We start from the raw sequence: 25,001 nt of genomic DNA on the forward strand, positions 1-25,001 counted from the left end.
TTGGCCAAAACAGTGACAACTGCTCTCACATTGACAGTTTCAAACTTAGCTTGTTGATTCAACACCTGATGCAGTCAATACGTCACGAATCCATCGACTTATTGAAGCTTTTCTTTGAGACAGCATTGAAATAAGAAAACTGATTGTCCTGGTATGCTGCCCTCTACGGTCAGTGGGATCGTATTATTTCAATAAGGGAACGGCAGATTTTAGCCACCTTTTCGAAAAGGCCGTGAGTTTAAATTAAATTATATGCAGGTGTGGCCGACCAGATGATTCTCATAAATAGAAATAGAGGACATTTTTCAATCATGTTATTCACATATATTTTCAACATAAAACTGTCGGGGGAAGAATAAAGAGTTCGTAACTCAATGCCCCGCCATCTAAACATTTTAAAGTATTCGCTGTATTATCGTTTTCATCAGGCATATGTATATGCACCTATTAAAGTTTTCCACCAGGGGAGGGGCTGAGAGAGGACCTGTTACAACCGATAACGTAGTAACTAACCGATAACGTAGCAAACCGATAACGTAGTAAAAATTTACCGATAACGTAGTAAATCAACCGATAACGTAGTAACGAACCGATAACGTAGTAATTTTTTCTAACGATAACGTAGTAAAAATTTACCGATAACGTAGTAATTTTACCTAACCGATAACGTATCAACAAATTTACCGATAACGTATCAATTAACCAATAACGGATTAAATCAACTCATAACATAGAAAAGTCAACCATCAAAACAACCAATAACATATCAAATACTGATAATATCTGATTAAGCATTCATTAGGAGCGATAGATCGATCGATTTATAGATAAATAAGTATTAGATAGATAGATAGATAGATAGATAGATAGATAGATAGATAGATAGATAGATAGATAGATAGATAGATAGATAGATAGATAGATAGATAGATAGATAGATAGATAGATAGATAGATAGATAGATAGATAGATAGATAGATAGTAGGTCGAGCAATATATTGATAAATAAATCGATCACTCAATCGATAGATCGATGGATCTATCTATCGATGTTTGATATGGTCGATCGATAGATAAATTAATTGGCAGATCGATCGATAGAACAAAGGATTCATCAATTCGATAGCAAGATAGATGAATTAATCGATAGATCGATCGATCGGTTCGATAAATTGGTCAATAGATAGATCGATTTGTTATCACATTGTCTCGTACGCAATTTTCTTTACTTCTATTTATTTTTTCCGTTTAGCATTAATTGTCACAAATTTCTGCAGCAAATTGTGTTTCGACTGTTTTCATGGTAGTACGAACGACTAAGTTGATCTAAATGTTGTTCAACCACTGGAATAGGTTTGGGAAGTTGCTTCTAGTCTTGCTATAGTAGCTATACAGTTTAGTTCTAGTTGGGTAAAATTCAAAGAGATAGTATAACTACCGCAATCACCGACAGCCAACATCGCAAATTTCGCACACATATTGTATACGTCACCGATAGAAGTAACTGCGTATTAGTGATTAACCAAAGAACATTAATGAGTCATTCGTACAATTGACGATTTTTCGTGTTATTGAAAATCTCCATCGGGTGTATTTGAAAAAGGTAACCATATCAGTGATTAATATGCAGGAACCTGCAATATAAATGTATGAGTGAACTCTGGTAAGGCCAAGAAAAATAAAAAGCTCGTTTCTCATCTTACACATATTGCAAAAATGATGCGGTGACGCGGGTTTCTTTTCTCCTCAATTTTTTTATTCTTCAACCAACAAGAACGCGCAAAAAACATGAAAACGACACAGGAATGCACGCAGAAATATATGCACAGCTGTGTTGCTTTAGTATTTGTATAGCAACAGTTCTGTTGACTTTTAGTGCAGCAGTGCACAGTTTTGTCAATTTAATATAAGAGTGACACATGTGTACAGTTCTGAATGGAATGTTATAGTGTCAGTTATTTTGTTTACAGTTCTGTTTTATACAGCACTGTGTTATGCATCGCGTATTTTTGCGGGTTTTTTAAATTTTATTTCCTCATGAGCAGAAAAAAGGTTGACGTGGGGGTCTGAATTGACGCGCGCGAGGATGAGAAACAAACTTTTTATTTTAATTGGCCTATGCGTTTTTTTCTATCAGCTCTATAATATAATACTCAATAATTTTGCGATGTCTTCGTAATCCTAATTCAAATAAGATATGACTTGACGTGAATCACGACAGAAAGGATAAAAAGGAATGAAAAAGCAATATGTTGTCTACAAAATCTGTTGACTTGGCTTGCTTACATGAGTAACTTGCAAAATTAATGAATACTGATTATAAGGAATTTCATTGAACAATGAGTCCAGATTTACCTGTAATTCAGTCCCAGAATGAGAGTGACATTGTAAGCTTATTGTCATTTTGATATACTGACGTTGTAAATAACGAAATTTCATAATCGGTCATGTTGAAAACTTTTTTCCAAGTCCTACCAACTTAGAAAGTGTGTCGATAAAGACACTCACATGTGTGTTGTATCTTGAATTCATCCTGCAGGAATATTTATTAATTAGTTCGCATTTCCCCAATTGATGAAATTCGATTCGTGATGTCTGAGTAATATCACGATTGTAACTCTGAAGGTGTAACTGATTGACTATATATAAAAACGAAAGATACAACACTCATTAATATTCAATTAGTTTCCATTTATTAATACATTATCGGTCGATTGATAATTTATTTGTTGACTTGGTGCATTTTCAGTTGATTGGAATCTTTACTCTTTGACTTGGCTAGGTTATTGGTTGGTTTGATGCATAATTGGTTGATTTAATACGTCATCGGTTGCTTTGATACGTTATTGTTCTCTTGGGCACATTATTGGTTGATTTGATACACTATCAGTCGATCGATCTATCTGTCCATCGATATATATATATTATATATATATATATATATATATATATATATATATATATATATATATATACACACACACACACACACACACACACACACACACACACACACACACACACACACACCAATCGTTCTATTAGTCAAGCAATCGATCAATTCATTCAATCATTCAGTCGATAGAAAGATCGATCGATTGATATATCAGTACATCGATAGATCAATCGGTCGATCTATCGATTGATCAATGGATTGATCGATCGATCGAGGATACATCTATCCCTAAGAATATATTCCCATGATTCATTTGATCCAATACATTGTCAGTTGATTTGATACGTTATCGGTAAATTTGTTGATACGTTATCGGTTAGGAAAAATTACTACGTTATCGGTAAATTTTTACTACGTTATCGGTTAGAAAAAATTACTACGTTATTGGTTCGTTACTACGTTATCGGTTGATTTACTACGTTATCGGTAAATTTTTACTACGTTATCGGGTTTGATACGTTATCGGTTAGTTACTACGTTATCGGTTGTAACAGGGCCCACTGGGTGAGAGAGGGCCTATCGGGGAATTTTACATTTGTTTCTATGCCATGTCAAATTCCTCCCCCATATGCTACAAAAATATGTCAAATACCAAAGATGGTGATATCAATAGAAATTAAAACTCTGCAAGAGTCACATCATGTATCATTTCAAATGTATTGATTGAAAAAAAAAACTTCCATAGTTTTTTGTAACTGAGAATTATTACTTTTGGGTGTTTCTTATGGTTCTTACGATTTACTCCAAATTTTATTACAAATTGCGCTAGTTCAATTATTACAAATTACTCAAAAGTTTATTACAATTTACTGCAGTATTACAAATTACAGCAAAATTTTATTACAATTTACTGCAGTATTACAAGTTATGAAAGTATTACAAATTACTGTTCTACAGACCCTATGCATAAAAATCATTCTATTCCTCTATACCCTAATAAAAGTTGCGGAAGTAAACGACATAGCAACAAATAACACAAAAACATTATGTTTCAAATTGCTGTCGATTGTTGTGTTCGGTGTTTGTTGACTCCTGTATGCTTGATGTGAAAAGCATGAATGGTTACGGTGAGGAGACTATTTGTTGTATGGGGTGCACAAATATAAGGGAGGTAAACAGACTCATTACCATAGAAGACATTATCTTTTTAATGTAAGGAAGCAGTAAAGAATTGCTAAGTAATGTAGAATGGAAGTACAAGTTACGGAACTGTGAGTAAAACCATATTTTTTGCAGTATTTTTAATATATGGCCCCTGTTCCATAATAGGAGAGTCTGTTTGATGTCATATCCGCCATAGCCGGCCGACATGCTGAGTCAGTCACGGGCCAACTCGACGTCGTAATGGCGATGGACGTTCGTTTTCTCTCTGGACAAGGGCGATTTCATAAGTCACAGCATAGTCTTAATGACCGTCGATGAATTTCACTGGTGACTGCAGCGAATTTCAAGTTTTCATGCATAGTTTTCTCTCTTTTTCGAGATTAAATTTAATCTGTAAAAAAGAAAAAAAATTTTACTCTGAGAATTGCATTTGCAATTTAATATTAAAACATGGTAGACCATTTATCATCAACTGGTCTGGCTCGGAAATCGTCCCTGAGTTAGCTTTGCTATTTAGTCATTGCGGTTCTCTATTTCGTTCGATGCCCATTGATTTTGCTACTAGCCTTATTTACACTAGCCCACTACGATTACATACTATATGACTTCCAAAAGACGGAAAATAAAGAATCGACAGTTCCGATCGCAAATATATCTGCATGGTCGACTTCCGATGTTTTCTCTGAAGAAACCGAGCAAACCTTCAAAAACCTTACTAAACGGCCCTAAGGGCCACCACTTCCTCCAAAAAGAGAACTCAGCTACCGTAAACGCACATGTTCAATACTTATCCACGGTCCCTCATCACATTGATTTCACGCTCATAACGTCAACCCACCCTAATGAACAGTCAATAATCTGAAAACAGGCAGGATTTGTAAATTTCCCGATTTCCGGGTTTTTTATTAAAGACTACGAGACTGAACACAAGTTTTACAAAGCATTGCGAAGTACGGAATAGATTTTGAAATTATACATTTGGCGAATTTAAAAGAATGAGCCTGCGTTACGAAACAATCGGATGGCTTCGGTTTAAAGGTGTGCTGCTCTCATCCTTGTTTGTTGTGTAATCAATGTATTTTAGATGGACAGTATTAGTAAGGAGAGAAATTTTGCATCAGTTTGGTTCGTGTTGGTACTGTGGGTAAGTCGACCAAACTCATCGTTGCAGGCACATTTGTTGTGCACTTTGCATGTTTTCCGCCATTTTAAATTGGATCTGTGGAAAGTTTTGTTTTGTGAGTGTCAGTACTTGTTTGGTAAGATGAATCAGAAATAGACAAGGTTCTAATAACAATATCAATCAACCATCCATCGATCCAGCTGACGAGGATGCAGATGTGAAAAACAAATGATTTGGCCCTGTATTGTTTCACTTGAAGCTTGTCACTGATACTTGTCTTCTTTTGTCACCAAAGTAAATAGGCATTCACATTAATGCCAGCTTGTTACCAGTATTTGCTTTTTTAGCTCACATTTGGCATACCAATGTGAGGTAATCGTTCATCAAAACTGAACATGGCAAAATGCATATCAAATAAACTGGTTACCTGTGATTTTTGAAAGGCTCTCATTCAAATTATCATGGCCGAATAAATTTAATAGGCAAATTAACAGAAAGGACGATGATGAACGTGAAACATGTTTGTTATGTGGAGACGGCTTAAAAGTATGAACGGTGACATTTTATGAGGTCAACAAATTCATAATTTAGTAGTTCTATGCCGTTCTTTACAAAAATCTCAAACAAATCTAATTTGGGTGTTATGTCCTAGTGGTCGCGACTGCAAGCGGAACCATCTGTGACACTTCGCCACCGGCCTCTCGATGAACGACTCATAAGTTGACATTGTATGCTGGGAAACATATAGTATTAAACTCCGTCGTGACAGGCAGGCAAGATAAGTCAAGGCGTTTAGGTACGTAGATCTATGTTTATAAAAATAAAAAATGACATTACCGATCATTAGAAACGTGGTGTTAAAGAATTTAAGCTTACTGTTTTGTAACAGAAGACCATGGAGATCATTTTCTTTGAGTATAGTCTTTTTTTATTGCAAACTTGTGAAACCAACATCTGAAGAGTAACTTCAACACTTGTGGTTTTGTTCTTCTCTTGCTATAAAGTTAATTAAATTTCAGGAAAGTATCTTTACATTTTCGATATCTTTGCAATGCCAATATGCAAACCAACGCCAAATCCGAAAGACCACACAATCAGTTCCAGACGGCCTAACTCCCCACCTCTCTCTCTCTCCCGTGAAGTCGAGGAATTTCGATGTTTTATTTTGTCGATATTACATGGATTTAACCATTGGACAGTTCCCCCTCTATTGTCTCTGATTTAACCGTTCATGGTCACCGCCCAGTTTTAACGTCAATTTCGGGTATCGGATGTGATATCTGTCGTCACTCCTCTTTTATTCCTAGCATGTTCAATGTCAAACTCAAAACGCGAACACCGCTATATTTCATCCAACTCTAACTTCGATACGAGACGATACTAGACTTGTCAAAGTGCGGGTGAATTGAAATATCCAGTAACTATCGAAGATTTAACCACAGCAAGCCCGTCTTCCTCAGTACGACTCTAACTCCCTCTTACTTCGATACTTGACGATACTAGACTTGTCTAATTGTAGGTAAATATCCGATATATGGGCCATCTGAAATTAACCACCGCAAGCCCAACTTCCTTAGTCCGACTCCAGTTCCATACCTGACGATGTCGTAGACTTGTCAAATCGCAGGTAAAAAGCCGAGAGAGAGAGAGAGAGAGAGAGAGAGAGAGAGAGAGAGAGAGAGAGGTTATTACCCAATATCGCCTGTTCCTGTGTCATATTAGCATGAGTGTAGTGAAACTAATGGTTGACCGAAAATAATACAGAAAAAGTCGCTTGTTGTCTTGGTAAGACAAATAATCGAAGAATTTGCTCATCTTTTTAATATAACTATGATGACAACGTTAATTCCGAAAGTCTAGAAATTCTAATCTTGGAATGATCGCTACAGGAATGCAATGTAAATTAGACTGACTACAACTGTAAGATTGAAGTAAAACTTTATAAGTCACGTGACTAACATTCAAGACCTCTATAACTCTTTTACATGATACCAGTAAGTGCATTCGAGGTCACTGAGTAAGGTCAATCGTTGTGAACTCTGAGGAAATCTTATAGCTGGTATAACAAGGTTTCTGAAGTAAGCTTTCTGTGTCCTTCCACAAAACATGACGTTGACAGGTAATAATGATCATGGAATTACTGCCGATGACGACGATACCTCACAAGTGTCACCATAGTCGTTATAAACGATGATACAGGTTGCTGTGCTAACACATTGAAGCGCAGAAGAGATATCATTACTACTGCAACGTCAAACATCACCAATCTAGGGAATACACGCAACGTCTTCAGAACCCTTTAATTCAACAATGACTTTTCAGTGACACCAAAGCAAACTTCAACGAAAGCAACCATGCCAGCCAACAAGACGCATAGTCTGACAGTCATAGGAGGCGAGTCAGCTGGTTTGTCGGGTCTTATGCGCCGCTACATAGTCCAGTCAATCTACGAGATTTTGGCACCTAACCCACCACAAATTGCAACAGAATTTTTTTCTTCAGAATGCATTTCAGAGAGGTACCCAGAACAACATATTAAAAGTTTACTCGAATCCGCCTTGGGGAAATATGTCTAATTTGCATAAATCAAATATGGCGGCCAACCATCATACAAAATATCATAATTTGCTATATATCACATGTTAAACAAGCTATTTCAGTGATTTCAAAGTCTGACACTAGGTATTTGGATCAGGGAATCATTTTGGAAGTATAATGTTTCATATTGGCACCTCATTAATTTGCATAATTCCAATATGGCGGCCAACATTCCTACAAAAGACATTTTCGGTCATATACCACGTATTAAACAAGCTATTTCAGTGATTTTAAAGTTAAAAGTATATTTCTTTGGCATGGACAAACGATTTTCGAGATGCTATGATTTGCATAGGTAATTTGTTAATTTGCATAATTCCAATATGGTGGCCAACATACCTACAAAAGACATTTTATGTCATATACCACGTATTAACCCTTTTGGCGCCAAAGTCTATTTTTGTCAACTTTATAAAATGTACCACAGTCAATTTTTCTGCTTTTTGCCAAAATTTTGATAAAAATATGTAGCTGCTGAAAAATGATATCCATTTGGTCCACAATTATGAAAAAAACGTACAGAAAAGTTCACAGAAATTGGTAAAATATTGCATTAAAATTTTGGTGTAAAAAATTACAGCAGTCAAAGGGTAAACAAGCCATTTCTGTGATTTCAAAGTTAAAAGTGTATATCTTTGGCATGGACAAACAATTTTCGAGATGCAATGATTTGCATAGGTACTTCGTTAATTTGCATAAATCCAATAGGGTTGCCAACATACCTACAAAAGACATTTTCTGTCATATACCATGTATTAACCCTTTGGGCGCCAAAGTCTATTTTTGTCAACTTTATAAAATATACCAAAGTCAATTTTTCTGCTTTTTGCCAAAATTTTGATTAAAATCTGTAGCGGCTAAAAATGATATCCATTTGGTCCAAAATTATGAAAAAACGTACAGAAATGTTCACAGAAATTGGTAAAATATTGCATTAAAATTTTGGTGTAAAAAATTACAGCAGTCAAAGGGTTAAACAAGCTATTTCTGTGATTTCAAAGTTAAAAGTATATTTCTTTGGCATGGACAAATGTTTTTGAGGTGCAATGATTTGCGTTGGCACTTCGATAATTTGCATAAATCCAATACAAAATGTATTGAACAATCTATTTCAGCCATTTTGAAGTTTAATTATATTTCTTGAGCATGAAGAAACACCTTTTGTGGTTCAATGTTTTTAAAAGACACTTTGATGATTTTCAGAAATTAATATGGCTGCAAAATTAATGCCCAAATAGCTTCTAATATAAATAAGGTTATGGTAGATTTTTAGGAATAGGAATATCAAGAAAAAACTGTCAAGAGGGCACTGCACCCAACGCACTGTATTTTGCTCAAAATATATTTTTGCAAATATTCTTCAAGTTTTTATTAATTTGTTAACCAAAGATTAAAAATTGGTTAGGTTCACCTTTTAGCTTGGCAAGCAGTCGTATGTTGCATGATATAGAAGGGTTAATGTATGCAAATGTATGCAAATCACCCGAATTCCTGCTTCCCTTTTATCCGAATTTCAAGATTTCCAAAGAATATAACTCTGTTCTGGCTGGGTCATATTTTCTGAAATTTTCACATTATGTTTTAAATGCTATACAACAAAACAACTATTTTGTTTTGCAATAAAATTCTTACATTTTGAATAAGAGGCATTTTTATTTTGCTAACCATGATTTTAAGCACTGTTTTGAGTGTCAGTCGTTCAGCCCATGCCATTTTAGAATGAGGATATACTCTTGTTTCAAGTGAAATATTACATTTCACAAAATAGTTTGTACGGGTTTACTTGTCATCTTAGATGAGAAATATTCCTTCGAAAAAAAAACAGTGTTGGCAACGTGCAGGTCCATCTTAAGTCCTTGAACATTTATTTTTAAAATGTGGAAAATTACTATAAATTTACTTACAATAACGATCCATTTACGAATAAAAGTTTATTTTAATAGGTGTCTGTGATACCTGAATTTGTTAAAATACTCCATAAATATATTGTATTTTGAAAAGAATGTTAAAGCAAATTTGGTAGTATTACATATATGACTTCCGAACGGATTAAAATACGTATATTTTGATGTGCGTTTACTATTGAGATGTAAGAAAGTCATGCATTGTGATTTTTCTAAATATGACAACCGTTAATCATTGTTAGTCATCTAATAATAATCTCTTTCTGAATATAACATTGGATTCATCTGTGTATGGCATTATTTGTGATTTTTATAGGTGCTTTATACTCTACAGTGTTAAAACATGTGATCTTTAATGTTTACTGTTTTAAAAAAAGTCGTGGACAAAATCTTTAGTTCCTAATTTAGACTGAAGCCCTTCCTTATAGACGAGTGCATCTTTGGTACATCCCCCTAGACGATAGGCAATTGTCATCACATATACAAAAAAATACAATAAACACAACAAAGATAATAAAAACGTAAAAAATAAAATAATGTGACCAAAAATAACACATGCCACAATACAGACAAATTAAAACTTAGCGCTGATGCAAACAATGTCAGACTCTTAAAAACTTGATCAACACACAAACTCACAAAAATTGAAAATTGCATGCTTAGCAAAGGCTTAAAATTAATTCAAACAACTCATTAGCCCAACAGAATCCAACTGTTACACGATACAAACATGTACATCTGGAAAAATAAAACTTGGAAAATGGCTCAAGATGTAGTTGTTTGTGTGTGTAATAGTTGGATTCTGTGTTTGGATTAATTGTAAGTCTTTGCTAAAGCATGCAGTTTTCAGATTTTTGTGAGTTTGTGTGTCCATAAAGTTTTTATGAATCTGACATTGTTTGCAATAGTGCTAAGTTTCAATTTGTGTGTATTACGACATTTTTTATTTCGGTCATATCATTTTTTCTGTTTTTTTTTAGCTTTGTTGTGTTTATTGTATTTTGCTGTTATGTGTGATTACTTCTGGCCTATCATCCAAGGGATCTTGTCAAGATGCACCTATCCATAAGAAGGGAGTTCAGTCTAAATTAAAAACTAAAGATTTTGAACACGTCTTTTTTAACAGTAAACATTACAGATTACATGCTTTGACACTGCAGAGTGTACCATCCTTACAAATTACGAAAATGCCGCACACAGATGAATTCAATGTTATATTTAGAAAGAGAATATATCATTCAGAAGACTAACATTCATTAACAGTCATCATATACAGAAAAAAATCAAAAATGAATGTCCAAGGAGTTAACAGTTTTTTCTTGATAGTTTCCTAGTGCTAAAAACTATACCAAAACCGTTATTTATATTAGAAGCTATTAAGCCATGGGGCATTAATATGGCAGCCATATTTAATTTATGCAAATTATCAAAGGGCCTTTGTAAAAATTGAGCCACTAAAAGTGTTTCTTCATACCCCAGAAAAATATTAAAACTTTAAAATCAAAGAAATAGCTTGTATAATGCGTGGTATATAACCGACAATGTCCTTTGTAGGAATGTTGGCCACCATGTTGGAATTATGCAAATTAGCAAATTACCTGTGCAAATAATAGCATCTCGAAAATCGTTTGTCCATGCCAAAGAAATATACTTTTAACTTTAAAATCACTGAAATAGTTTGTTTAATACGTGGTATATGACCGAAAATGTCTTTTGTAGGAATGTTGGCCGCCATATTGGAATTATGCAAATTAATGAAGTACCTATAAGGAACATTATACCTCCAAAATAATTTCCTGGGCCAAATTACTAGTGTCAGACTTTGAAATCACTGAAATAGCTTTTTTAACATGTGATATATTGCAAATTATGTTATTTTGTGTGATGGTTGGCCGCCATATTGATTTATGCAAATTAGACATATTTCCCCAAGGTGGATTCGGTAAACTTTTAATATGTTGTTCTGGGTACCTCTCTGAAATGCATTCTGAAGAAAAAAATTCTGTTGCAATTTGTGGTGGGTCTAACCTATTTTGACTGGACTACACGTTCAACAAATGCAGTCGTCATTCACATAGCACTGAAGAAGACAGAAGCTTGCATCTTGAGCAAAGATCAGGTAATGACGTTGTATTTTATAGCATATCGAGTGCATAGCTTATTGGCTTGGAAAACACCTGCATTGCTGCAAGATTTTAAAAAATTGTTGAAGCCTTGATCTTCTTGATCTACACAATATATCAACAACAGTAATCATTGCAATTTTCAATCGGTGATATCTGATAAATATTATTTCATAAATTGTTTGGTTCAATATTGATGTTATCATCCTTTCATTAATGTACAAAGCACTGTTTTACTTCCAGAACGTCGGTTTCAACTGAAGGCAGACAATACAACCAGTATGGTGGAGTTCCGTGGGTTAAGGAAGTTCTGGATTACCAGATGCAAACTGTTCATGGTGTGGTTTACAGTTGACAACATCAATTCACTGGAAGTCGCCATCGAAACATGCATGGCCATCAAAAGACTCAAAGGTAGGTCATCTTTCCAACGTGTTTGCTGGTTAGTCCTTAAGATAAGTTTGCATGTTGGTAGTCTGCGATAAGGCGACAAGAAAATATTCTTAAAATTCAAAAACTGATATCATCACTCATTACTTTAGGCTGGATTTTGTCTAATCTGTCTAATTTGTCTAATCTTACATACGTCTTGATGGGTCCTTTACGCATGTCGAAACCGAATCAGGGTAAGGTTTCTGGATGAATAGAGAGAAATCAGGCGACACGCTTCATTCATGTCTCTGTAGGTATTTAACGGCGTCTTTTTTACATCGAGTATTGTGTCTCTGTCATTGTCATACTTATTAAGATACCTTTAAGTGACGTATTTTATATTTTGTTGTCTTTTGTCAATGTTAAACTCAAATTTTGGAGATCCAAATAACATCTGCCGCAGCTCATCTTACTCATAAAAATTATCATCATATTTCTCAGTTATTCTACATATATCAGGATAGAGAGTTGTACTCGTACTTTCTCATAGTGCCGTTCTACATAAAGTTTAATAAACTGTACAATTTATCAGATCAGAGGATATGAAACCTCCGTGGTCTAAAATCCAACACGATATTACGAAAACGACAACACGCCGTGGCAAAGCTTGCACACAGCAATATGAACATCAAGGTTGTGATCAGAACAAGTTAGTGACCACTGTCATTTTTATTATTTGTTTTTTTTTCAAATAAAATAATTGCGGAATAAAAATAACATGATATATTTCCTTAACATGAAACAGTTACAAGTCACATCAAGATGCCAAACTACAGCACTATGAGTTGGGACTAGTCTGATGTGAAAATATTTTTGATGGTCTTACAATCGGCAAATATGGAATTTGATCGCATGAAGAAGAAGTCATTTTTGATGACCAGATGTAACCTTTATTGTTGATACGTGAAAGGGAAAAAAAGGACAATGAAATATATAAAAGCACTGATGTCATGGACAGTCAATTTTGGAGTTACAATTGTGTATATTCTCACCTTGTACAAATGGGATGCCGAATTTCGTTTGTTCTAGGATGAGATGAAGAATCATGAACACCATTATACAGGAAATACAAATCCATATCAAGGAATATTTTATTTTGATCTTTGACATACTCCTTAGAATGACTACAAGAAAAGAAACAAGCAAGAAGAGAGTTTCTTGGCCAATGCTGACAAAATATTCAGTATCGTACAACTGTGTGACGGACGAGTCGCTGAACACTATAGCAGAAGACAAGAACATGCGGAGATCTGTTATATACATATGTACGACGTCAGCTTCGCAGGAACATGTCCTGGTGTATCTACAGTAAATACAGTAACATTCAAAAATGATACATTGATGTATAAAAGGCACCACGTCATTGACATGACAATGTCACAACGGACATATACAATTATATTCACAAATTTCATAGAAAGATTCACATTGATCTCTTACCTCGATACGCCAGACAAAATTTAGAGCGACAGTTGAACTAGAGGTATCAACAGCGACTCATAAATTACAATCCTATAATAATCAAGTGGCTCGTGGATAACAATCGAGGACAAATCACAGTTGGGGGCAGCCAAAGGTCTGTTAAATGTTCCTCAGCAACAAGTATTTGAACACCTAAAGTTTTACATATGTTACCACACTAAAACCTACCAATACAAGCATTTGTGGGAAAATAACAAAAAACATGATCTGTTAAATTTCCCCTTTACTTCTTTCTGAAATCGCCATACCTTGCGAGTTACTATTTAACTCAAAACTTGTCAGAAAGAAATTAACAATAAGTGAGGCGTTCACTCATAAAATTGAACAACAAAATGAAATAATATTGCATTATTTTGTCTCCTTTGGTAGTTAATAATAGGTTTGGTTATCGTCGTATTTTGTTTTGGTTTTGGTTTTGTGAGCTAACAATATCAAACTACTGATATTAAAAGGAAAGTCTACATCCAGCGGTAATTTTAACACAAAGCAAGATGGCGTATGAGCTTCAATGTTAAAAAAATATCAATGTATGAATATAATGTGTCTGATATTTTGTTCCATTTTCTGCCATTCCTAGTACACTGTGGTGTGATTTTCTACCATATGAACAAGAAAAAAGAGCAGACGTTGCTTGCCTGTGCCGACGTGCACGGAAATAATTGATAAACCTGTATCTTTTGTGACCCCAGGACACAACGATGTGATCAACTGATTATTGGAGAAAACGAATCACATTATCCACATGATAGAAATCAATTTTGTACCAAAGGTTCCTGTTATGTTTATCTAATGCAGATGCCCCACTTATTAGATAATGCTGAACCGTGCGGTAGCAGGTTCCCATAATCTTTATATTCGTCAGTCATGGATTTAAGAACCAGTATTTGTAAACGGATTTATAATCGTCATGTGGCAGATTGGTCCATTTTTTTTAGTTTCAACACATTATAACATTTCGTTTAATAGCGTAGAGGGCGCCTCTCCACATTTCGGGTTGCCTAAAAGTGGCCATTTACGGTGTGAGCTTTGCATTCGTGCTTACAAAGAGCTGTGGTTTCGCAAGATGTGTCCATCTATTTAAACTCTTAGTTGATGAATATTGTGAATTAAAAGGTGACATTGCTAATCAAAACAACTTTGTTTGGTTGAAGGAGGGACACTTAGTGCCCATCGTCTCTCACTGAGACATTGTTGAGGATCTAATTACAAATCTTAGGGCTTGAATTGCAGTACTACAATAATGGAAAATATACGATAGGTTTGATATTTAGGCAAGAGATTTACTAAGTGAATGACCAAAATGAGTGAGTGTGAAAGTATGTGTGTGCGCGAGTAAATAAGCTGATAAGAAAACAGTACGTAACTGAGTAAATCAGTCAGTCATAAAAGGTATACAGTCACCTGTAATCTAATATGCCAATATATGGTCAAAGAGGCGTTCCTTGATATTCAAAATGCCCATATGGGGCGCTGTTTTTAAAAAGCGGCCACCCGCTTAAAATCTGTTATTGGTTAGATTTTCTATTTCGATGGTAACTATGGTAAAATTGGAACAGGCGACATTATACCTTCAAAGTGCATCCTTTTGTATCTGGCTCTCGTTCTCTCTGTCTCTAATCTCCCCCCCCCCCCCCAACACCCCCAATTACCTCCAACAGCAATGTTGGTACGTCATCTACAACGTCAGGAACGGCTTAAGAGGTATCATATCATGATACCAGTCCGGTTATTATGTCTTATTGTTGAAACGGCACGATACATATCGTACTTTGTCCGGGTATATAGCCAACAGTGATCTATTGAAGCCAGGGTATATATTGATTCAGAATTTCGCTGAAAGTTTAATGATTACAAAAATAAACATCCTATAGACGTCTTTCCACTGTGGTTGATGAATTTTTCGCCTGTAAATTGCCTCAGAAAATCAAATTAGTTTATTCCTTCGAAAACGGCTATACAATTGTCCTTGGGTATTTGAATCACCGCAGTAGATCGGCTTTAGCGAAATGCGCGTTTGCGATTGGCAAAAACACGTCACTGATTCGCTGATCGCGTATTTTTCTGCCAACCAGTTTGTCAGAATTCCCACGTGTCTCCCTGTGTTTCTGTCCTTTTGTATGTCCATTTGTCTTCATGTATGCCTGCCTGCTCAAGTATCAACCCTTTGAAAAAGTATCTCTCTTCTTTTCGCCTACATTTACACGATTAAAGTATGACTGGTCATGCCTGTGTCTTTATCATTTGTATACTTTATCTGTCTCCATACATTCTTCTTTGTTGCATGTCTTGTTGAGTACCTCTTGTCTATCTTTCAATCCATGAGTGTTTGTATTTGCCTGAATCCTGCCTATTTCTTCTTTCTAGAAGTAAAAATCGCTACTTGTCTGAAGCTATCTTGCCCAAGATTCACATGAAAGTATTTGATGTGACATACGCTTGGGAATAATTGCAATGGTGATACAATAAACATATAGTAAGATAAACTTTACTGTAGACCATACATAGCTGCCAGAATTAGTTTATGGTCGATGTGCATCATTTGGTAGTTTATCCCTCAACTCGAACCAACTCTTCGTGCAACACGAAGTATCAGGCTTCTTTAACAGCGAACAACAAAGCCGTACGTCATCTTTCGAATCAAGAAGTTGAGAAGTTGCACAGTCTGAACCCACAAATTTTATGGAAAATGGGATTTAAAGAGGCACACAGGCATCTCCGATCCTGATAAGATTAGATTTTACATAAAAAGAGAAAACCAATGCAGTGAGCACTCGGTATAAAATCAAATGACGTTATCAATGGCATTGATATCACTTTGAAGCCATATTGTCGACTTCAGAGCTTTCCAGCTTGGTGAGAAGAATACGTTTCCATAGACAAAATAAAACTGCGAGACACCTTTTAAAATTACCTCTATACTGAACACTTGTAATAGTGTATACTTAAATAAACAACAAAATACGTCACAAGTCCATAGCTCCAAAACGAGATATAATATGCATGATATGTTTAACACGCATCAATGGTATTATTACCACTCTCGATGCTGATATACTCGATATTTATTTGTAACAGTGTATAGACAACATAGAGATATTTGTCACGGGAAACTAACAGAACATACAGAAATTTAAACAATCCAATGAAATGTTTCCATCTAAGTAGATTAAGTGAGGAATGCTCACGACATGTTTTAACATTTCATTTCAAATCGATTCCTCTCTTTCATTTCAAATCGATTCCTCTGTTTTCCAACGTTTTCATGTAAAGGTCGTCGATGGTCCATCCATAAATTCGTGTCTACTTCTGTTTTTGTATTTGGAAAGGTTTTACTTCTTGCAGCGCTCAGGTATGTTAATGCATGGGCATAGGCTTACGTACATGTAAAATCAGTTTGAACATACTTTTTAATCAGACCTGGTCAGAAAATTTTAAAAATTGCCAAAAATATGTTTCGCATTTGATTAAGTTGAAATTTATCATAATATCTTACCTAAGTCAGGTCACGTGACCATAATCTGTTATTTTCCCGCCAAAATTGTATATTGCAAATAACTCAATATTCCAACCGCTAAACATCAAAATATTTAAAATATTAAGACCACTTAATGTAAAATGGGATGGGAACTTGTGTTAGAACTAGTGGCAGATGCAAATTATCTAATTTTGAATATTATTTCTTCACAAAAAACAACAAATATAATATTTTGACGTTTTACATGAATATTTTGAATATCAGAAAGAAGTATAGATAGAGTTTCATGAGTGCCATGTATTTTGAAAGAATATGATAGATGTTGTTTCCAAAAGTGCAAAGAAAATCAAGAAAATTTACGGTTTACGGTTGGAATATTAAAATTAATAAAGACGTAAATTTTGGCGGGAAAATATCAGATTTGGTCACGTGACTCAACTCGTCAAGATTTAGGCAGACATTTTTTGAAAGAATTTAATAATTCCAATAATTAGGCCAAATATCAATCAAATCTGGTGGTTTTTAAAGATAATTGATCATTTTCTTACTTTTTGGCTTGATGGGTACGAACACCCATGCATTAACTTACTTGAGCGTCGACTGTAGTTTGTAAAATGCTCGTTTCAAAATGAAACAATGCGGTTATTAGTTTTCATTTGTTATTGATGGTATATTAATCCATTTAAAACAACGTAATGCAGTGTCATATTGACGAGTCAATCTTTGTATCTGACCTCTAACTAATAGAAAATGGCAGTACCCTACTGTTTTGATATTATTTTTCATTTTAATTGCATCTATTAATCGTTTTGCTGCCTTGATGTATATTCCGATTCTGTCCAACATGATACACATACCAGTGTTGGCTTCGAAACTTAGTTATTTTTCAATTTCGAAATGTAAATTCGGGAGCCATGGAGCGTGGCTAAACAGATACAGTTTATGGTCCATTTGTTCTGAATATAGTACAGCAAATATGACCACACGCCACTCAGAATTGCCAGTTCCGACAAAGCACGGCCGATAGGTTTTCTTACAACAGTTAACTCTGACATTTTAAGTGTGAATTTACGTTTGATGATAAAAGGGATTTACCTTGTTTCAATAACTCGAAAACAGCTACGCATTGAATTGTTCAAAATGTTATGCCCACAAGGACGAAAATAATCCTGCTAAGAATGTTTACGTATTGCATATTGATGCACTTTAGCATGTTTTTGGACAAGTCTTCATCGATGCAGTGGCATAATTAGCAATTTCGCTCTGAAACTGGCACCTCTGAAATGACACCTGCATTTCATTTACTGAAGCAGGTTGGACTGTACAATATTAACTTTATACTTGTAAAGTATAAAACATTACCTATTAAAATGTATGTTTACTTTCATCTTAATTGAAATTCATGCTATCTTGAGCGGACTAATCAATTAATACCTCCCATGGTGTCTCTCACGAAATGCAACGTGAACGAAACAAGCAAAGCTATAAAACGCCACGGTGATCTTAGAAAAAAACAGAAGTGTGACTTTCCAGTGACATTTCACCTAACTACACTCTGCGGAAATAGAAATGCTGACGGTACGTGTTGTTTCCTCTGGTTTGCAGCTCTTTGCCTATCAACAACTACGATGGTGAGTTTTTCTATGCAGATATATAATTTCCCTAATAGTTATTGATCTCAATAGACCTATTCATTGTTCCACTGATAGCTGGAAAGCAACAAGGTATTCAAACAAATCTATACACACAATTTTTTTCTTGTGCTTATGGAAATCTGGAAATCAGCAATGCTGTAAATTTGACAATTTAGAGTTCTTAAACTTCATTCATATGCCTATTTTTTCTGACAACTCCTACCAGGCGTGTGTGGTTGCAACTCCCAAGAATGTAAAGACAACTGTACAGCCGATTTAAATATCATGTTGCAATTCTCCAAGAATCAGATTCGGCTATATACAACGGCGAGGTACGTACACTAAATAAATTATGTGCTTTTTTATCGATTTGTAAGCCTTTCACTGCTTAGTTCATCTTGATCATACGTATTAGAATGACATCACATCATTTCTTTCCGTTTTCGATTTATCCATTGGCGTATCGTCATTAACGTAACAGAGTGACTAAAAGTTCTCACCTATTTATAATGCAATACATTAAGTGATCGATCAGTAATTTTCAAAAACGATTTCATTTTTGTACAAGTCATAATTATAATAAACATACTTACATTTTGATTAAAACTATATTTGATAGATACACTATGGCCGCCAAGGCTTTCTATCAAGTACGAGTTTCTAGTCATGAACCGATCTGTGGACGCACGGTGTACAAAAGATTGCAGCATGGCCATGCGTGCTATACTTGATGGCTACAAAATTATGGCAAACTTATCATTTGTAACTTTTCGAATTAATTGCCTACTGAAGGACTGGTTGTTGATGTATGACACTAAACCAGGAACCATCACACAGCCTGGGAAGTCCTGCAAGGACCTATACACCTGTGGCGTTCGTGAAAGCGGTCAATATTGGATTTATCCTGACTCGAATGTCAAACAAGCGACAAAGGTATCCATAACTCTATTTAAAAACTATCTACTGTTGATTGACCAATCAGAGTGCTCAATTCAGGGTGTTTTATTTACTCATAAAGCCTTGGTCACCAAATTCCAAAAACGAATGACAGCGCCGTAGTAAAGTACTGTCCAATCACAAGTGAACATGTCATATTCTGTAGACATCTGGTATATTTTAATATTCAAATTTGGTAACACAGCGGAAACCAGCTGAAAAACAAAATCTGCTGTGCCCTAGGGCATTTATATAATGTGCACTAGGGCATTTATAGAATGTTTCATTACATTGGAAGGCTATATTCATATCCTAAACATGTTACATTGACAAAGGGGACGGTTGACGTAAACACATTGAAAACGAAAATATATTAGTTAGGGGCGATAGTTTTTAAGTCGGATAAAACCTCGTACTCGGGCTCTTCTGGTAAGAAAGTCCAACCCTACGGTAAAATGTCTCGGCCTGCGACCTCAACATTTTATCATTGGGTTGGCCTTTATATACCAGAAGAGCCCTCGTAATTGGGCTTTACCCTATACATATTACTTTATTCACTTACGCGTGTTCATCTTTGGCTATAACCCAGTAATATGTGACGTATTATTTTGATGTGATTCCAAGACAGAAGTACATGTAATCTTTTATTTCAACACACTTCATTTGCCTTATTTCACTATTTTCCTTGCCATACACAAAGGTGTACTGTGAAATGGATTTTAACGGGGGAGGGTGGACAAGGGTCTTTAACATGATGACACGCCCTGATAGTGATAGCAGTGGCGCTGAATTCTACCAATCCATAATAAGGTAAGCATACATAACAATTTGCTTTTCTTACTACGGCTATCATCATCATCATCATCATCATCACCATCATCATCATTATCATCATCATCATCATAAACGTCGTCCTTCGTCCTACTTCTCATTGCAATTATCATCACGGTATAAGTATACACGTTAAACGGTATTTTTTGTTCAGGAAGGCGTTTCTTGTCTAAATGTTATGGTTCGTGAGTCATCCGCCTAGCTGACGTCATTTACATGGCTCCTGAGTTGTCGCCGTCTCACTTTTGTTCAGCGTTACACAAAGTACTCGAGAAAGGTGATCATTCAAAGGTTAATACATTTCGGTAACTTAGTGTATATTGTCATTTTCATATAAAGTTGAAACAACAACAAAATTGCCAAAACTTTAGAAATAACATCACTTACAATGTGCTTCGATGGGATTGAAGGTGAAGGAAGTAATAGCAGACATTTAAACTATCTACCAAAAACTGTCAAATATTTGGCCCAGAAAAACTCACTTATGCAAATTTCACCTTGAGGTTTAATTATTACTTTAGCTCGCCATAATGACGAGTAAGAAGAAGGCAGCAACAGCAAGACTAGAAAGCAAAACTAAAGTAAACTTTCACATATTATTTAGCAGGAAGAGTGGGCAAATTCCGGTTATGGTATAAATTGCATCATTTTGCTTTATCCAAATTCAGGAATGACGATATTCGATTTGTTGCTGTCAATTCAACAAGCAGATCTATCTACACTAATGGACTGGATCTCAATGTTTACACAGAGGTGAGACTAAAGAAATCTATTGCATTACAAAATGTTAACAAAATGTATGGTTTAATGGTGAATATTCAATTCTAAGAACATGTTGCGGACTGAAGTGTTTTGGATACTAAAAGTGTGTGATGAAATAAAAACCCTGCCCAGTCCTTACCTCTTTACACACCAGGTCGTTTATGGCTGGGCGCCCTCACTGGCTGATATTGTGTCACACTATGGCTACTATATGAAGACTACAGGACTGAAGGGAGAATGTTACATCGATGGATTTTGCGGGAAACATAGTTGATTGCTGTCTTGAAAAGCAGCGCCACCAACAGTTAGAGGGCGTATCAGGTGGGTCATCTAATTTTTCAATGTCAAGCTACATAATTTTGAAACTTTTATCGATGTGAACATATTTCAGCAATGAATTTTTTATTTAGTCCACTAGAGCACTGAGGGGAAAAGTTCCTTGCACAGCAACGAGCTAGAGTCTAGAATTCACCGTCCTCCGACAGTGAATCCGCTACTCTGGATCGGGCTCTGGATCTACCGGGATTTGCACCGGGTCTCAAACTCACCATCCTCCGATAGTGAGTTCGTTACCCTAACCACTGGTCCACAGTGCCTCCGTACATATAGCTTATTAAATGCTTCCAAAAAAGTTTAAAAAACTTTCAAAATAGTTATGGTAATCGCTCGCAAACAGTTTCATGTATCTTTCAATCCTTTTCTTATTTTTGATGTTTTCTTATATTTTTCTATATCGACTCTTATTTTCAACTAAGTGTAATAGACAATATTAGCATTTATACAGTGCAGTCTTTGTAACACTAAAAACTCACATACCTAATGGCTTCCATTATTGACATCAAATAAATAGAATTTACTGGAATAGCAAACATATCCATGGATAATGACTTAATTTTTCATACGGTTATTGTTACTACAGTTTCCCCGATCGTTTGGGAAAAAAATTCGAATCTAATTTGACGATAATCAATATAGTTCTTTAAATTGTAAAAGTATCTTTATAACTGATTTTCATAAATCCCCGCGTCATTTGATTAAATGTGTTGCTTTACGCCGGTCTTGCTATCATCTGCACTAGAGTGTTTATCAAGACGTAAATTTAGATGCAGATCCATGCATATGCCAAAATATCACAAAAGGTGTAAACCCATATACGCTCGCGCAGATATACGTGACAGAAATTGCCCATGGGATGGGGTGGGGCGAGGGCAGGGTATTTCAAAATGACTCTGCGTGAAGAATGATGACCACAGACTTTATGTTGACTGGGTAAAAGCGTAGTCTATGCTGTGGGTTTATGCTACGTTCCGACGTTCTGATATGTAGCGGTGGTAAGGCTACGTATCAGAACGTCAGAACGTAGCATAAACTCAAAGCATAAACTACGCTTTCACAAACTTACCAGTCAACATAACGCCTGTGATGGTGACCCTACAAAAGTGTTAGCAAGAAAAACAAACAAACAAACAAACAAACAAAAAAGTGACCCGCCAAAGATTCAATCACAAAAAAACTCTAACCCTCATCCTGGGTGTTACTGTCCGCACCATCCTAATTGACATAATTTCTCTTACGACCTTTGAACTTTTAAAAGAATACCTTTTAACCTGACAACAATCTTTTGACGAGGGTTTCAAGTGATTCGATGAAATTTCAGTAAACTTTTAATCCAATTCGAACACACAACGTAAGGCATCCAATCACATAGCGAAGCGTCACCGTCAAATGCGCTCGGTCAAATCCACACCCTAGGCGGAAAAGAGTGGTTCAATAACCGAGCTAAATTGTTGCAATTACTCTGACTGCGACCCACGCACACTACTGTAGAGTTCACGAAGTACGCACACTCACACACTCGCTATCACACATCGCACACAAACTTTATCAGAGCAATTTATACATCGCCAAAATGGGCAAAAGGCAGCCTCAGGGACAATTCTGCCCAACAGCAGAGATCACATTTCACAGTAAATAATGCTATCACCTATATGACTGCATTGACTATTCAAATAACAGATCACAATAGTTGTAATGTTTACCTTAATTTATAGTTTGGTTTGTAATTTTGTTTGTCAATAAAGTGATTACAGCCTAAAAGTTACACACCATTGTACATAGTCATCTCTTATTCATGCTTAAGAATAATATGAAGTTTGATTCCAACATTCATAATCACCTTGTTTTGAAGAATATAGTCACAGAAGTCATAACAGCACGCTAAGTCTTGGGGTGATGGAGAACTTTGAAAAAATTCTAAGAGACGAGGAAAAGCCACTGTTATTTATGTGAGAAAGAACTAACTTGAGCATCTGAAATTATTGATTTAACCGATGTTGAAATGTACGTAATACATCTTCCCACAGACTGGCACCTATCCAGATTATCCGCACCATGGTATTGGCTGGACAGGTCAACAAATAGTCTGGGGTTATGACAAGAACAGTAGCCCCTATGGTTGTTGGGGGAATTGGATGGATACAGAATGTTGTAACGCTGGCAACGACGCTGCGATTCAACAAGCAGGGAGTAACTGGAGATACTCTATACTGATTCGCTGAAGTGTGTCATGTGTGTGAACATTTCTTCAGAATGAAATATTAATAGAGTGATATTATGCAGGACTTAAATGACAAATAAAACAAAGACTAACTGATCACGTTGTAGAATGATGATAAAGTTTGAATAAACGAGGTTGTAAAACTCACCAAGCTTTGTCTGTGTCATTTTTTTAAATCTGAATATTCAAATGGATTATGTACGATGGCGAAAGATTAACTCAGATTAAATGGGATGACCTCGTATAGAAATTGTGATGGAATCTGACCTCAAAGACAATAGGAATCGGCAAATGTTTTCCATTGTGCTTCTAATATTCTTGAATACATAAAGACGTAAACATGTGTGAGTGGAAAGGTTGCAATCCAATTTCCCCTGTATCATGAAACAGCTGTTGTTTATACCAGACCAGGGTTTTTATAAATTTTGCATGTACAACTAACGTCTCACTGATGCTGAGACACGGCATCCACAAACCAGGACGATTATTCTACAAATCTCTGTTCAGAAAAGAGAACTGGATTTCAAAAACTCATTGAAGCATCGGATCTCGCACTCCGATTTGGTTTACAGAATTAGGGTGCGTATTTTATGTTGCATCCTCTGATCTTATATGCAAGGAATCCGAAATATATTTTCACAAAGAGGCATCGCTGCCGTTCATATTGTTTGTATATTTCGATCTCTGATTGTCATGTCAACTGTCCGTATTACCACAAATTAGGGGTACTTATGATAGGCAAAGACAACTTTATAAATGAGATAAATTGGATGTCGACTTATTTTATGTGCATGTGATGTCCCTCACATTTAAAAAAGTCCTACAGTCCCTCTGTGTATTACTAATCAAGGGGCTTTGTTTTTGATGAAATCGTAGAGCTTGACATATTGTTTTTGGTAAACACCCGAGTTAACATTCAAAGCTGTCAATGAGTTGGAATGATGATATACAGACTTATATCACAGTATGTACACAGGCGACCCAATAAGTACTACTGAGTTTTTCAGTGTTTTCTCTATCATTTTCTCTTCTTTCTTCATGCTCTGAATGATCGGAATAAATAAAATAAATGGTTTATATAACA

At 35.6% G+C, this 25,001-nt stretch overlaps 2 protein-coding genes and 1 long non-coding RNA gene across 3 annotated transcripts in view; 2 read left to right on the forward strand and 1 right to left on the reverse strand.

Moving 5' to 3' along the window:
• Window positions 1-25,001, forward strand: part of LOC139125243 (uncharacterized) — a 183,376-nt gene that overhangs the window by 132,713 nt on the left and 25,662 nt on the right. The window lies entirely within an intron of this gene.
• Window positions 1-25,001, reverse strand: part of LOC139125262 (uncharacterized) — a 213,079-nt gene that overhangs the window by 132,187 nt on the left and 55,891 nt on the right. The gene's annotated exons all lie outside the window — the stretch shown is intronic.
• Window positions 20,474-21,681, forward strand: LOC139125478 (uncharacterized). Its single transcript, XM_070691548.1, has 3 exons — window positions 20,474-20,577; window positions 21,267-21,351; window positions 21,515-21,681. The coding sequence occupies exons 1-3, from the start codon at window positions 20,480-20,482 to the stop codon at window positions 21,632-21,634; spliced, it is 303 nt and encodes a 100-aa protein (XP_070547649.1). The 5' UTR covers window positions 20,474-20,479; the 3' UTR covers window positions 21,635-21,681.

Source organism: Ptychodera flava (assembly GCF_041260155.1).
Source record: "Ptychodera flava strain L36383 chromosome 3 unlocalized genomic scaffold, AS_Pfla_20210202 Scaffold_25__1_contigs__length_14229661_pilon, whole genome shotgun sequence".
Lineage (NCBI taxonomy): Eukaryota > Metazoa > Hemichordata > Enteropneusta > Ptychoderidae > Ptychodera > Ptychodera flava.

Excerpts from the sequence above, each read along its gene's own strand:
- LOC139125478 (XM_070691548.1), top strand. The coding sequence starts at position 20,480 with ATGGATTTTAACGGGGGAGGGTGGACAAGGGTCTTTAACATGATGACA. Across the intron at positions 20,578-21,266 it reads TTCTACCAATCCATAATAAG|GAATGACGATATTCGATTTG; the intron begins GTAAGCATACAT and ends ATCCAAATTCAG. Across the intron at positions 21,352-21,514 it reads ATCTCAATGTTTACACAGAG|GTCGTTTATGGCTGGGCGCC; the intron begins GTGAGACTAAAG and ends TTTACACACCAG.